This window comes from Phoenix dactylifera, chromosome 17 (genome assembly GCF_009389715.1).
Source record: "Phoenix dactylifera cultivar Barhee BC4 chromosome 17, palm_55x_up_171113_PBpolish2nd_filt_p, whole genome shotgun sequence".
In the NCBI taxonomy this organism is placed as follows: Eukaryota; Viridiplantae; Streptophyta; class Magnoliopsida; order Arecales; family Arecaceae; genus Phoenix; species Phoenix dactylifera.
Window position 1 is genome coordinate 8,926,026 of NC_052408.1, and position 16,209 is coordinate 8,942,234.

The window sequence follows — 16,209 nt, forward strand, 5'->3', positions numbered from 1 at the left end:
TCTGGGGTCATGACCATCCCTCAAATTCCTGTTTAGTTTTAGTCAAGTGATGAGATTGGATCTAAATTCTAAGCAACTATCATAATCCCAAAAACCTCTTTGCCCACAGAATATTATAGGTGGAGTGTTTGGGTTTAGTTTGCTAGAAATGCATGGAGTTTGGTCAAAAAAAAAAAAACATTATATTTTAACAAACATTAGAAAAGTGATATGGAAGTATTGAACTAATTTTGATTTTTTGCACCGCCGTTTTATCTGAATCCATTGTTTCCAAAGCAGCAAATTAACGAATGGTGGGTGCCTCTAGATAGGCTCAAAATCACGTCTCTCTTGCAGCACCTCTAACATCATCGAGTTTGTAGTGAAGCAGGCAAAGGGGATGCATGGATTCTTCTCTAACTTAACAAAAATATTATTGTCTACATTGCATACATCATGTGGCGATGTATGCAGTCAGGCCACTGGTTTCCATAGACTCCATTTATCAAGCGCACATCTCGGTGCAACACCATAGAAACCAGGGGTCGTGATTAACTACATGCATGGCTACGCTAGTTCATGTAGTGTAAGCAATAATTTCTCCAAATTTAACACCAGGCCTTTTTTTTCATTAGACTATAACATACGGTTCCTTGATCATTATCAATTAATTTTTACTTCTACACACATCTATAAGGATTTGCGCACACTTATACTTTACTTGTTTTTGTATATAGTTATATCTTTTCTGCACACATTTATATCTATACGTATGCAGTTATTTGTAAGTGTGTTCATATCGGATGGTAAGAACGTACAACTTCTGGGGACCGAAAATTAAAGAAATTTAAAAGTTAGGATAGGTATTAAAGTTCCGGTTAATAGAGACTAAGTATGATAATCCGGTCGATGATGAATGGACTGATTATTAATTTATTGAAGAAAATAGTAGCCAATATATGCTTAACTCTGTTCTCCGTGACTGAAACTAGAAATGTAATTCACTTTGTTTCAGTCTCAAAGCCAGCATGCAATTAAGATGAAGAGGATAAACAAAATAATTTGCTTACGGATGTAATCCACTTCATTTCGGCAAATTTGTATAACAAATGATACTTAGATGTCTTTATTCCGAGTGATTCTTTGGATTTAAGAGGAAAATGACGGCTTGGCTCACCTGAGTAGGAAACAGGGTATATAAACAGGATATAGATGCTCTCAACTAGTATTCAAGCAGCTGCAATCCGATACATTTCTCTTCTTCTTTTTTTCCTTTTCTTTTGAATAACATCTCGGTGTCGGCCACTAACAGAAACAACCAAGATGAAAGCCACTCCTCTCTAGTTTCTACCTATAAAGTTTTGATGAAATCACTTGCTATGATCACAATTGAGTCATGAGGAATTGCTGCATATAGCTCTAGTCAAGGTCTGCCGAACCGGGCCGAACCACCATGTTCAGGCAGTACCGAGCTGATTCGGTGTGAAATCGGATCGGTTTGCCATTTCAATTCAGTTCCGGCCCGTAGGTGCTAACCAGTCGGTTCACTCTAAGTCAACTCGGTTTCGAACTAGGTTGACTGTGGGCCCTATGGCATTATTGCTACAGTGCCGCACTATTTTGGTTCGATACTGAATCAATACCATACCGACCATCGACTGGTACGGGTCGCAGTACCGATTCGGCAGTCCTTGGTTCTAGTGTATTTGTTTATCATTGTTTTGGCCATTTTTTCCGACAAAATGATGCTATGAATATGGAGATGGAATATTAGAATCATTAGTTCACATACTTGATGCATCCACTAAACATTTTTGTTCAAACCGTTTTAAGCATTATGGTATAAAAATTTTAGTAATACATTATGACCTTCTCTTTTATATTTTTTTTTTTTAAAAAAAAAAAAACCAAAAGGGTGTTAGCCAATCTTGTGAGATAGTTTACAGAGACTTTTTTTTTCAAAGAAAGAGAGTATAGGATAAAATACCATAACCTTCTTGAATTAAAGAACTTTTATTGAAGAAACAAATCATTAATTAGGTACACCAAAAGAACCTTTTAGAAATTAACCATGACAATCACTTGGACTCTGGAGCGTTAGGCAGTGCATCGATCATGTCATCTTCCTGCCCTCCTCCCTTACAAACCCATATCAATACCTAAAACATTCCCCCCCCCCCCCCATAAACTAACTACAGCTTCTCTGAAGCATTGCAGTAAACTTCATCTCCTTGTTCACCTTCCAATACCCATCTCGTTAGATACAAATATCTAACAAAATTATCCTCGATCAAGGTTAAGTCAAGAATAAACTTGGGAGAAAACGGACTCCAACCATTTTGCTGTTTCTCTATATATAAACCAGTGTTTTGAATGTAATGACCCTTGACTAAATGATTTTAGACCCTTAACTTTGTTAAAATGAACACATTAGACGCTATAATCCTCATCATCAATATCCCTAGATCTCCCTTCTAGCTTGATGCAACTGTACCATCTAGCACAAGCCAGATACACCACAAAGTCTGCACTAGTGAGGGCTGCCAAGAGAAAGTAGAATCTATCCATATGCCCTTTGTTGAGGTTCCCTGGTATCCACCCTGGCCGGTTATCCTCCACGGTGATCTTCATCACGATCGTCACGAGGAGACTGCTCACGTAGTTTCCTAGTGATATCGAAGTCATGCACAGTGCACTCCCAAAGCTCTTCAATCCATCCGGCACCTGATCGTTGAAGAACTCCAGTTGTCCCACATACATGAACACCTCGGAAGCTCCAATCAGCATGTACTGAGGGATTTGCCATAAGATGCTTAGAGAGCTCTCATCTTTGCAGCCTTCGCAAACATGCTTCAGCCTGAATACCTCCACTGTTCCGGCTGCAATCATCGCCATTATGGCGATGATGAGCCCGATCCCCATGCGCTGCAGCTGGGTAAGTCCTTTGGGGTCCTTCACGAGTTTCGACACAAGAGGGGTGAGGAGCCTACGGTAGAAGAGGATGAAGACCGCAACGCTCAGGATGTCGAAGGCTGACATGCTTGCAGGAGGGATTTCGAAGCCTGCAATGGTCGTGCTCATTGCATCACCTTGTTCCACGAAGAGGGAGGCCATTTGTGTGAAGACAACGGAGTAGAGGATGGTGGTCAGCCATATAGGGATCAGCCGGAGGATGCACTTCACCTCTTCGACTTGGTTGATGGTGCAGAAGCGCCATGGGTTCCGAGGGATTGATCGATCTTGGAGCATTACTTTATCGTCAAATTCGATAAATGCAGCTCGATCCAGAAACCTTGCATTCAGTAACATATAAACAGTTAATCTGCTGCTCCAAGCTGATGCTGTATCTTTCATTAACTTGAAACTTTCATCCATGCACCCTTGCATGGTGCAATTGTTTTGGCATCGATCGATTTGGCCGTGATACCATGTACAAGCGGATAGGATGTGTTCCAAGTTTAATCTAGAGCGAGTATATTGAAGACAATACAAAGTCATCATTTGTAACCAGGTGATGGAAACTTACTTGAAACCCTTAGTGTGAAGTATCTTTCTGCCTCCGTTAGCTGCCGCAAGCTCCTTGCCATCAACCTCGTACAGATTGCCGCCGCCTGGTGGCATCCTAACCCTCCATTTCCTTACCGCCGCGACGATGACCTGGCAGACCCGGGTGAGGGGGTTGCCACCTGGCTTGAAGTGCCGGTACCTAGGGGTCCCACCAAGGAACAGGGCCAAGGCTACAAAGGCTGACCCTGCGGAGGCCCAAAAGCCCAAGGCCCACATGCCCTTATCCTCGAGGTAGCTTAAGAAAGTGTTGGAGAAGAGGGAGCCCAAGTTGAGGGCCAGGTAGAAGAAGCTAAAGAATGAGACCTTGGAGTGGGCCTCCGCTCGGTCCTCCTCATCAAACTGGTCAGCCCCAAAGGTGGCTATAGTGGGCTGGTAGCCACCATTCCCAAGGGCAATGAGGTATGTCGAGAGGTAGAACACGCCCACCTCCAGCCCTGAGTGGGATCCACATAAGGTGTCCTCATCTCCACAACCAGAGGGCTTGAGTAGAAAGAGGTACGAAGACAAGGATAGCAGCACCAAGCCCTGTTACCCAAGAAACAAGCAAGCAAACACAAAAGCATTAGCATCTGATAAGCACATCTATGGGGATTCTTTGAGGATATGTAAGGTTAGTATGATTTCACAGATATTAGCAACATTTTTTTCTCTAAATCTACGATCTAAATATGACAAGTATTTGATAGTATATTGAGGATACGTGTGTATATGAAACTTTTGTGTTGATTTATGGAACTTTTTATAGTTGTATGAGAGAGACTTACAAACACAAAGATGACTTGGAAGATGGCACAAGTCTTGTATCTTCCCCAGTATGAGTCACTAAGGAAGGCACCAACGAGGGAGAAGATATACACCGTTCCTGTCCATTTACTGACGTTGTTTGCTGCATCAGCATTGTTCTGCTGTAGTACTCTTGTCAGGAACAAAACTAAGTTCACACCGACCCCGAAGAACGCCAACGTTGCCAGTCCCTGATTCACTGAATCCATGCACACATGCATATACGTTAGTCAAAATATACATAGGAATTATAGAATCGTAGAAATGATGTCTTTGTGGTCATGAGATAATTGTGCAACTATATATGTACTAATTTCAACTATATTTGAATTACTGTAACTAGACATAGCAAAAGCTAACTGAACTATTGATTCCAGCCATCTAATTGCTGTTTGGATTAGGTGTTTGGTTCAAGGCTCCCAAATTGTGCCAAATTCATGTTGGATCAGACCTTTTTATCCGGGTTTTAAGTTGCTTGGATCCAATAAAAGAGCTGATCGTATTTGGAACATGAGGATGAAGTTTGTACCGATTGGCCCGGCCATTCGGACCTGATTGAATTGTCATTTATGATCGAATAGCAACTTCTTGTTGTCACATTCATCGAGTAAGTTAAAAATGGAATAGATGGGTTAACTTACACTTCATCTACTTTACTTTGAAAATAAACTATCCCATCTTATATAGGATGGAATATTTTATTCCAAGCTAGGTGGGAAATTTAGCCATGCCAACACCTTAAAATTGAGTACTTTTTCTAGTGTTTGATGGCTAAGGTAGAATAAATTAGTTAAAGAGGTCTAATTTTATTTAACCTAATGACCTAAATTACTTTATGTTCGCAACTATTCTCACATGGGTCTTGTTCAAGCGTGGTTCTTCTTTTGAATAGAAGGAGGGGAATTCAGCATTTAGATTGGCTTGGGACAAGTGAGGAGAGGCTGTGGAGGGTCTGTTTAAATCAAACGGGTCAAGTTGGACCATGCAAAGGATATGGGGGGGTTGGTTGAGTCCACGCAAGCTTCGGAATTGGACTTGCAATGGGTTGGTTGTCCAAGCCACATTTGAGCTCTCATAGTCAAATGAGCATTTCCTTAATATGGGGTGTGTCAAAAAACCATAAAATATCCATAGGGTTTTGTTGAGCCCCAAAAGTTGGATAGTGAAACTTGCTCAAATTGAGGCTAATGTCTTAGTCTAATTAAGTGGGGTATATTAATTTTTGTTACTACTACTTCCAAAGGATGGGTCATATTCACCGCCAGTATTCCTTTTTCCTTGTGGAGTCCTTGTTTGTGATTCATTGACAACCACAATTCTAGCCCTAGAACTGCAACATCATGGATAACATATTTAGACACGGAAGGTTAAAAAAAAGTATTTCCCAGATGTAGCCCTTTTGATGTGATGCATATCTACATATCATGACTCAGGAGTGAAAGGTACACTGAAGCATATTTATACCACACACGCCAGTTTCTTTCCTTGGAAGCTCAGTAAGCATATTTTTCTATTGGCAACAGATTAAAAACGTACAAAGCTACGTAGAATAATTTCTATCACTGCAGTGGATATGCTTAAGGGCACGATGCCAGCTCTGGTTTTGTACCTTCTCCAAGAGCGGTATGCAAAAAATTAGCCAAACTGTAAAACCGATCAGAACTGATCTTTTTGGTTCAATTCACATTATTTTTAAATTAAAAAAATCATATTTAGTGTCGATTTCAAGTAATTTTTACGGTTGGTTGGTTCGGTTTCGATTTTAATTTTAAAAAAACTAATTTTAATCAGTTTGGTTTAAATTATATCCCCAAACTGACCCGATCTGATTTGTGCACATCTTTATTTTCCGATAATTTCTAAACTACTCTTTCTTTCTAACGAGTTATTTCGGATTTTGCTTATTGAAATCTCGATCCCATGGTAGGCCACTAGTTTCTTTTGTTATCTACCTCCAACATGGACAATAAATCTCTAAGAATGGTAATAGCAAAATGAATCATCTAATTTTACTTCTAAGTCATGTAGTTCAACTTTTCCCAAGCCTATTTGAAGTTTGTACTTTCTTCTTAATTCTGTAGATTTTTATAATTTCTTAATAATATAGAGGGGAAGGTTTGTTCTCTCCATTTTCCCTTAAAGAGAAAGAACAAAAAAATTCTTGTTTTATGGTTTTCAAATTATCAAAGCATATATAATCTAGATTAATTAGAATTGTTTCTGCATGATAGAGAAGGGATTTAAAGATTTGATCTGTTCGTGAGATTAAGTACCACCAATGTTGTTGGCAACCTAATGAAGTTTGGCGGCCCAGAATTAGATATTAAATATAGTTTTGATCAGGTAAACTTTAAAATTAGGGTATATCCTTTAAATCCTTTCATCTATACTTTAAAATTAGGGTTTTGATCAGGTAAAGTTTGAAACATTATCTTAATTTGAAGGAAAGTTGCTATCCAGGCTTAGATAACATGATCCAAAGAAACCTCCATCTCCTAACCTAAATATACCTCAAAGCTGCAAACCCATATAAGCCGTCCGTATTTTAGGTTAAAAAAAAGTTTTCATCCACCATCCCATCCATCCAATCTGATGCACCAACTTCGTTTCATTTAACACCAAAATATCAACCCTCACGACTCACGAGAAACACGCAGAGCATACGGTGGGTCCCGCAAGTCGGACGGCCCAGATTGTCATCATGAACCGGTACGGACACGTGGCGTACATTAGGTGGCCGAGCACGACAACATGTTGTTGGGCGGCAGACACAGTCTTTTCCCCGGTAATGATATCATGATTCATGGTCCCCTCCGTTTTCCTCTAGCAGAAAAGAAGACCATAATATATGTAGTTCAAAAATTAATTTAAAAAAAAAAAAAAAAACGCGAACGATAGTTTATCTCCCGGTTTTGGTTTTCATACTCCTTTTTCTCCACAAGTTTACTACTTTTTTCCCCCAAACTTTTGGAGGAATGAAGTGAATTGTTGAAAACTAGGAGTGAAAAATATCGCTCTGCTGTTTTCTAGCCTTACCTCCAGAGAACAAGGCATACTAGAGGAATACTAGGAAGCAGCAACTGATCAAGGATGAAAGTTGAAACAGGTCTTTGAATCAGGGTAGAAGAAGAAGAAGAAGAAGAAAAGAAAGAATGCAAGAAAGAAAGAAAGGTAGGTGAAGCAGCTCTTTCATTGTTATTTCCAGAAATTACCACTTAAAAGTATAAAGGAAAAAAGTTACCTAATAAAAGAGCTCCAGCTACCCATCCACCAGTTTTTCCTCTGATTGCTGGTCTACCTTTGATGTCAACTGATCCATCCAGAGTGTACTCACAGCATTCTTCTTCTCCATTCATGGAACCGGAAGCACCTCCACCCTTCATCTCACCAACTTGTCCTGCTGTAGTCTCCTTTTCCTGCAGTGTTTCCAAACACCAACTCAACTTTGTAAGTGAGACTATCACACCTCTAGTTTGTCTGTGTTCTAAACTCTATCAAGCTTAGGTTTGTAGTCTCAAATACTTTAGCACAGTTAGGATACTGATCAGTACTCACTATGCATCATGGAATATCCAATTTCCAAATCATGACATGGAACATGCTCACAATCATCCATGATAAAAAGCTATGGCATTTGATGAATTTTACTGTATTGGTGATACTGCAAGTAAGTTATGCTTTGCCAGTGAAACCATCTCAAAAGTTTATGTGCATGTATTTCTTTCTGTTTCATTTGTAGAGTGGCAGATGCTCAAGTGCTAGATGAAGGCTGTCTACCATAGCATATCTAATGTTCGAATCGAAGCTTGGATGCATGAATTAGCATTTGATAGACATTTTTTTATCAGCCAACTAGAAACTCCAGCCACTTTGCAATACAAGAGTCGCAATTAGGAAAATCGAGCAATGCGCAGAAAAGAAACTAGAAATTGAAGTGGAAGAGCTACTAACCATTTTAGAATGCTCAGAGCTAGCCATTGAAGCTACCATTTGAAGGACTGATTGATATGAGAGAGAGTACAAGAAGAATAAGGGAGAAATGGTGATGAGGGAGAAGGAAGGGGTATGAATTTATAGAAAATGGAGAGGGCTTGTGGATGGCTGAAATTATAGAGAACTAGCAGGCTGATGAATGGTAATTTGCCCACATGTCCAAATCAATACCAAAAGGAGTGGAGTAGGAAAAAGGGAAAAGGTACAAGCATAGCAGGGGAAAACAGAGAGAGTCTAGTTGGATCCATGTAATGAAGGGGTTGTCACTATCATTAATGGCCCCCATAGCCTGATAGAAGAGAAAACCTAATTGAATAGAATCAAAATGGTTGCATGCCTAGGTCCAAAAGGCTGCAGCTTTTGTCCCTTGAGAGAACTTGGATCACGCAGCACAAGAGTAAAACATATTTCTTTCTGGTCACCAAATTATTTTCCTTAAGGAAAAGATCCTGCAGTCCTGTTAACACAATAAATATACATTATTAAGTTTGTACCAAGGTGTTAGCCAAATTTGGCTACCATCTGTATTATATACCATGATTTGGACTGGTACCTGCCCACTTGATCTGTGCTATGATACTAGCAGTAAGGCATCATCTACCAGCTAAAATATAATGGTAATGAATGTAAGAATCAGGCCAATAAGACCAGAGCTGAACCAAAGTCGGCAATACAACCAACTTTAATTCAAAATTTAAAAAAAAAAGAAAAATCGAAATAGAGGATTGCAATCCTCTGCCCGAGTAGCCTGAATGGTCGTCATTGAGATGCGACGGTGCAAAATTCCCATGGCTGGTGCTAACGGTCAGCGGCCTTTTAGGACAGCGAACGACCGATCGGTGCCGTCGTTCGTCCGAGCTTATCCTCTATCTCTAGGGATTATAAAAATCCTAATTCCACTCCATCCGATCCTCCACCCATTGTTCTTCTCCCTCCTCCTTCCTCATTCCTCCTTCTCTCGTCTGGTTCCGCTGGAAAACACCACGCTGACCGTGAGTCGCCATTTGCGTCCCTCGCCAGTGAGTCCCATCCTCCGTCGATGCTCCCTCGGGTCGTGGGGGCTGCCACCAAGGTAGCTAGGGGTGTTGCCCCTCTTCCTACTGCTTGCTCTCTACTATTACCACTGCCTCCGGCTATCACTCGTCGGATCTCAATAAAGCTCGAAGCATAGTTGCAAGCCATCAATAAATTTATTATTACTATAAATTTTGGGTTATGTAGTCTTGAATATTCAAATGTTGGGTTTAGATGCTCTGTTCCCGTCTCTCTTTGTTTAGCAAATGAAATTTGGCTAAATTTATTATTCTAGAAATTTTTATGTAAAAGTTTTTATTGCGGTCTTGGTATTATTATGGGCAATACCCTATGGTAGCACGGTCATGTCATACTTCGGATTTGGGGCGTCACAATGAAAGAGTAGGATGTCGGTTTAATGAATAAGGATAGTCTCTAAATAGTATATATGACTGCATGCTTTCTCAGTGGTGTTGTTTCAAGAGATCAAGTGCACTAGTTGATCGAAGAGTCTAGATCCGCTCGATGTGAGCGGCCGACCTAACAACTGTTTGAGAGTCTTAAGAAGATAGATGAGGTGAATTGTCTCGAATAGATGATAGTATGACATGATGTCAGTTATAAATATAAGCTTATTATTAGCTTGGTGGAGTTAGGTAATGACCCACAATGAATCATATCTGATTATTGTTACATATGAACAGTATTTGTGTTGTTCGAAGGAAGTGTTTCAGAGGTGTCATAAGTGAAAATATGTCGAGCACGAAATAAAGCCAATAAAAGGCGGCACTTCGAGAATCTTGTTTTAAGTATATATGAATTTTATGCCCAAAGGTAGCCCAAATGTGTGCATGGACAAAAGCTTCTAGCTCGTTTTAAGTAGCTTATAGCAAGTTTTGTTTGCTTTGTCCCTTTTGACGTTGATGGTAATCCCAACTCGTATTAGCTATCGAAAGCCATACTTATCTTTCCGCTTGCCACAAGTAATCGCTTCATAAAACAGCAACTGATCTTTTGTCGCTGTTCATCCTTATCTTTTAAGTCCGTATACTTGTCACAATTCAGTCTTTTTCAAACGACGTGTATATCCAACCAAACACTTGAAATTTTGGTCACATTTCTTATCATTGTCCTCTATTCCTTGTTGTATTAAAGGATTAGACTTGTTTCGCGATTTATATGTGGTCTCCTGATGAGATTTCTACCACGACTCGTGGGTGATGTACGTGACTGCGACCTACTACCAATATCAGTACTAAGGGCAAGCAGGGTTGCATGCGTAAATGCAGGTAAGCCTATAATAATCTTTTCTCGGCCAACATTTTTGGTTGCACAGGTGCTCATATTCCCAGCTAGAGCACCTCCAGAACATCCAAATGTGCACACATTAGAGCTATATAAATTACTATTAAAAAAAAAAACAAAAAGCAGCAGCAAATAGACTCCTGCCTTGGTCTAAAGTAGCCAGTCTTGACAGTGTATTGATTAAAGGTAGCCATCAATTTCTAAATCTGGATGTGTCGATGATCGGAAATTGAGTAATCTTTGTGCATTTGTATGTCGCATTTTGTGCTTGTGTGGAGAAAATCATATGAAAAAATGACATGGGATTAATTGGAGGATCTTATATTCTTATATCTCTCATTACCACACCTTTCTTTCCTCACCGTCTTATTCAAGTTCAGAATTCCCTTTTTGTAGTATTACAGACTTCCACAGTTGAGAGATTGTTGTGCTCAAAGAACTAAGCCCACCCAAAAAAAAATTATTGTTCCCAAGCAAAAGACCGAAGCAATAGAAATTGTAAGCCATCAATTAACCAACTCCTCCCAAGAGGAAGCAATTAATGCTACCCCTCCCTGCCTTGTTAGATATTTCCTCTGGTATTTTTGCTGCAAACTTTGCAATACTTAGAGCTATTAAGCAAATCAGCCATCATATTACCATATCCAATGGAAAGACTGGAGAGATTTGTTTTGGTTAGAACTGGATTGGAATGGAAGTCTTCAATTCAATTAATATTTAACAATGTTTTCAAAGCAAAGCAGTTGTTATCTACACGCAAACACTCCTAGCTTTTCAAGCACTCTAATCTTAGATTGACGACAAACATGTCCAATTATCTAAAATTCGACGTTAAGTCAAGGGTGTTTTTTTCGTCCAGCCCGACACTATGATAAATACATGGAATTATGTACGAATGTCAGATAGCACTGCATGAGTAATTCAAACAAGCATATGAATACTACTCATGAAAGAAAGATATGAAGTTGATGGCTTCACTCCCGCAACATAAAAATAAAAATATATATTTTTTTTATGAAAAGGGAGGCAAAGCCACCCGGCCTTTATTAATAAAAGATTTGTAGAAAAAAAAAATACAAAAGAATCTCATAAACTATTTGACAAGCTGAATAATCTTATAAATAATGTGTAACTATATAAGCTCTATATGCTGATATAAGTCGGCATGAATCAAAAAAATTAGATATTAAGTTGATGATCTTCAAAAAGACCATTTCATTCCATGAGTACCATTATTGTCACAGCGGTCTGACAGATATTTTTATCTGTTGGAAATCTTCTATGCAACCTTAACACTTTGTGTATATTTTGTTTCGAGAACATTTTCATGGCCGCTTGACAATTCAAACGTCCCTTTCGGTTCACGTGTTAGCTGTGGCAAGTCATGTCATCTTGCTTACGATGGGATCCAGCTAGACCTTTGACTGTTTGTCTTCTGGCCACCTTCTAAAAGGACTGAAAGCAGCTCATTTCTAGGTGAGATTTCTCTGTTCTCACGCTCTTGTCAAGGAGGCCACGACTGTCGACCGGTCAATAGTTGGGAAGCAAGTGCTCGTATTCAATTTGTAGTAGGACTTATCAACAGTAGAAGTCCTTGTCGTCGATTTCAAATCTAGTGCGCATATATACCTAAATATTATAAGTGGACAAGGAGATCATATATCCTTCCAAAATATTGCAAGCTTGTCGCTGAGAACCTTACGATCACGCGTGAAAGCGATCGATGCATGGCTCCCCTGGTGTTGGATTCCACTCCTAAGATGGAGATGTCAGCTTCACAACATCAGATGCCACCAACTTGTGCTAGTCAATTTGGACGGTCGAAAATATAATTTAGGTTGATTGGATTTCCTGATGGTTCATGTCCTGATGCACTTACTGCATGAGTCAGGTCCCTCTTTCACCAAGTGTGACTGTTGGACAACTGCACCAAATCATCATCACTCACCGCAAGCTTTATAGCCCTGCTTAATTTGACCTCTATGGAGGGCATGTTTTAGTGTTGTTTTCTGTTGAAATCACGGACTTTCCTTCGAACGCATACTTGTTCCAAAAACTTAAGTTGATAGGATGGAATAGATTTATTTATATATTTTATATTTTCTTTGGAGAGCATGTTTTAATATTGTTTTCAGATTAAAAACTGTGATTTCGATCTTTACAGCGCAGAACTCTAATGCATGGTGGTTGAATTTCCTCTCATTTCTCAAAGCCATGCGGATCACATCTTACTTGAGTGTTCTTTTATTTTCTCCAACTTAGAGGACTGAAGGTTTGGAATCTGATGTACGGCTATATGACAGTATGGTCATCCTCTCAGGCCACAGCTGTTCCATAGAAACTCTGAATAGTTTATTGGACTGCGATCGATCATGGTGATCTGAATTTGTGGTTTGCGGTGAATGCGTTTAGATTCAACACCTAACCCTTGATGATGTCGTTAGGCACCGATGCCTAGTAAAACTTAGGATGATGAAGTGCTTGTCATCAAAACTTAATTGTTTTAAGGCCGTTCATTCCTTAAAATATCGAGACGTATCGGTCTTTGATTTGATTAAGTCACCTATTTGAGGCAACTAATGAGACCACAGGCTTAATTAATTGCTGCCTAACTTTGATAAAGTAGTGAAGAAGATCAGGCTTTGTCTTCATCATGGGCATAGTCCAACCATCTTCATGAGATAAATTAAGCCAGACCAATGCATGCGCAACCTATCGTGATCGAGCACTTCCTTTGGAATCATGTTCTTTCTTGCTTTTTGAGTCTTTGGCGCAACTTTCACTGGCCATGGCATGCCTAAATTGAGTCCAGGTTCTTTGTTCCGTCTGGTTTAAGTGATGTCTCCATCATGAAGAAGACTATTTTAATTTCTATCAGTGGGCAGCTTTTGGTTGCAGAATTGTTAATGCCAGTGCAAGCATTCTCTTCGCCCCACGATCTACGTATCAAATGATGGATTCATGGATTGGTATATTCATATTTGTTGCTCCCTTTTGCATCCTTCCAACTATCTTTTTGACCGATCAGTTTCAATTTGGAATGGTTGGATGAGCTGCATGCAGATGTTGGTGAAAGGAGGCACAAAATGAGATGGCTACAGTACATGCAGTAGCAGTTTTGGTGGGGGAGGGGGAATGGGTGGAAGGCTTTTGCCTTTGTGGGTCTGTTGCAAGCGACTGCAATGCTTAAAAAGGTGGCAAAAGAGCTGTCCACAGGGATGCATGTCATGTTTTTTTTTTTTTTTTTTTGGTGTAACGGCAATTCACACATAACAGGTGTGGGTGCAGCCCATAAAATCAAAGAAGATAGAGAATATAGGGACGCCGGCCGGAACCAAGGAGTGGTTGTTCTGAATAAAACTCCTAAAATGCTGAGCCGCGAAGGATGTCCACACAATCAGCTGCACTATTCGCCTTTCTATAGGTATGAGTGGTCCGATGGGAGATGCACTCACCCAAGAGTCGACGGATGTTATGAATTTCTTTTGGTATTCTTGATTTAGAGAACTTCTGTCGTTCTTTTCCCTCGGTGACTTGACAGATCGAGAAAATTAAGAGGAGTTTGGTGGTGAGAAACAACATTAAAGCGTCAGCAATAAGTAAACTGGCATGGCACGGCACGGCCGGCGTCGATGCTTTAAAGCATTGGCAAAAGCCTTAGCTTGAGCCGATGCAACTAATTAGCGTCAGTAGAGTCCAAAGCAAGCCGATCTAAGGAAGCGTCGGCCTATATTGCTCGATACTTTTAAGCGTTAGTCAACTCTAAATGATACAACACTTAACAGCATCGGTATAGAGCCAGTTTATACCGACGCTTTCTAAAAGCATCGAAAAAGAAAACTCCCACCCCCATCTGCCCGATGCTTTCGCCATGCTTTTGGAAGCGTCGGTGCCAGAAAAAATACCGACGCTTAAAAGCGTCAGAAAGGACTCTAAAAAGCGCTGGAAAATATTAAGTCTTTTGCAGCGAGAGGAAATTAAGAGGAGTTTGGCGGTGAGAAACTGAGAAGCCAATGCTCTTTTGTTCCAATTTCTTCCCTTGGCCTTGGAATATTTGATGAAGTTTGACTATACCCTGTACATGGGATAGGGCCTTCTACAGAACATTATTTGGCTTGTTTTTCATGACTGATATTTGTTGAACTGCAACCATATTCTTGTTACCTGATTCATAAGCTACAACTGTAGGTGTTCGGTAATTGATTCATACGGTATACTTGTAGCTCCTCAGGGTACAAGGACAACATCAAGCTTAGCCCCGTCATTATTTTGGGTAGGTTGCATCAAGATATTACTGGACCTGGAGCTAGCAGGTTGTTTAGGGGTCATTGAACTAATATTAGTACCTATCTAAGCTCAAGCCAATTCGATGTACCGGGGCGGCGGGCTAATTGACTCCATTTGTAGACCCAAGCTCGAATCTTTCGGAGATAGGAATGGGTTTGAAAATCAAAGATAGTCGATAGGTTCGAAATTTAGGTTTAGGTTGGGACAAAATCAAGTTTTGACTGGTTTGGATACACAATAGTCCATTAAACTAGGTCGACGAGGGACTCATGAAAGGTGCAACCATCAAGGGGAAGGGGATGAGGCCAATACACACAACAAGATCTGATATTACCATGTGTCTGACCTCACTTGGACCCAGTATACCTATGGGTCGCAAATTAAGGATTAATTTCCATATGGGCTTGGTATGGAGTATGGATCTCACAAAATTAGGCGCTAACTCCATCAAAATCCAAATGGACTTACTTTGATCTCTAAAAAAAATATTTAAAAAAATACGGATCTACCTTTAAGGGCTCGTTTGGTTCACAAGAAGCATTTTTTCTTATAAGAATATAATTGCTAAAGAGCAGATTCCTGGAAAAAGAATGCCTCAAAAAGTACTTTTGACATTTTTGGTTGACTATAGAAAAGTAATAGATTTTAAGAGTGCTTATGTTTGGTCGACCATCCACTTTTCTGAAAAAGTTATGTGTAATTCCTATTATATCCTTAATAAAAATTAGGTCTTTAATGCTTTGGATCAAATAAGGATAGCTGAAGGGTCTTTTTGGAAAAAAATAAGAAATATTTTGATTTCCGACTCACGAAAAAGTAATTTTTCCGTCTTTCTCATGGGAAAGACTTTCCCGTGAAACCTAAAAATCATATTCCCACGAGAATACAACTTTTCCGTCTCTCTTCTTTGAAAACTCCAACCAAACAAGGGGTATCTTTTTACTTTTTCGTTCACCATATTTTTCTGCATTCTTTTTCCGTGAACCAAACGAGCTCTAAAATTAAGTTGCAATCCCAAAGTAGATGTAACCCAATCTACATACACGAGACCATGGTTGTTCTAAACCTTAGAACCAAATCCAACTCAGGTCGGTTCCAGTGATGCCCGACTTCGAGCAAAACCAACCCATTTGCAACCCTATGCCTACATCCTTGTGAAATACTCGAACAGTTCCAATCCCAGCACATGTTGTTGATGTACTCCACATCAAGAAACAATTTTGATTAATAACTCTGACTTGGACCTAAACATATTGGTCGTAACTGGACGCACCCTTAGCA

At 39.8% G+C, this 16,209-nt stretch overlaps 1 protein-coding gene across 1 annotated transcript; it reads right to left on the minus strand.

Annotated features, from left to right (window-relative positions):
• Positions 1 to 1,973: 1,973 nt before the first annotated feature.
• LOC103706387 (protein NRT1/ PTR FAMILY 7.3-like) lies at positions 1,974 to 8,452 on the minus strand. Its single transcript, XM_008790462.4, has 5 exons — positions 8,281 to 8,452; positions 7,571 to 7,745; positions 4,311 to 4,528; positions 3,506 to 4,071; positions 1,974 to 3,271 (listed from the first exon to the last, which is right to left on the minus strand). The coding sequence occupies exons 1-5, from the start codon at positions 8,317 to 8,319 to the stop codon at positions 2,410 to 2,412; spliced, it is 1,860 nt and encodes a 619-aa protein (XP_008788684.2). The 5' UTR covers positions 8,320 to 8,452; the 3' UTR covers positions 1,974 to 2,409.
• Positions 8,453 to 16,209: the final 7,757 nt, after the last annotated feature.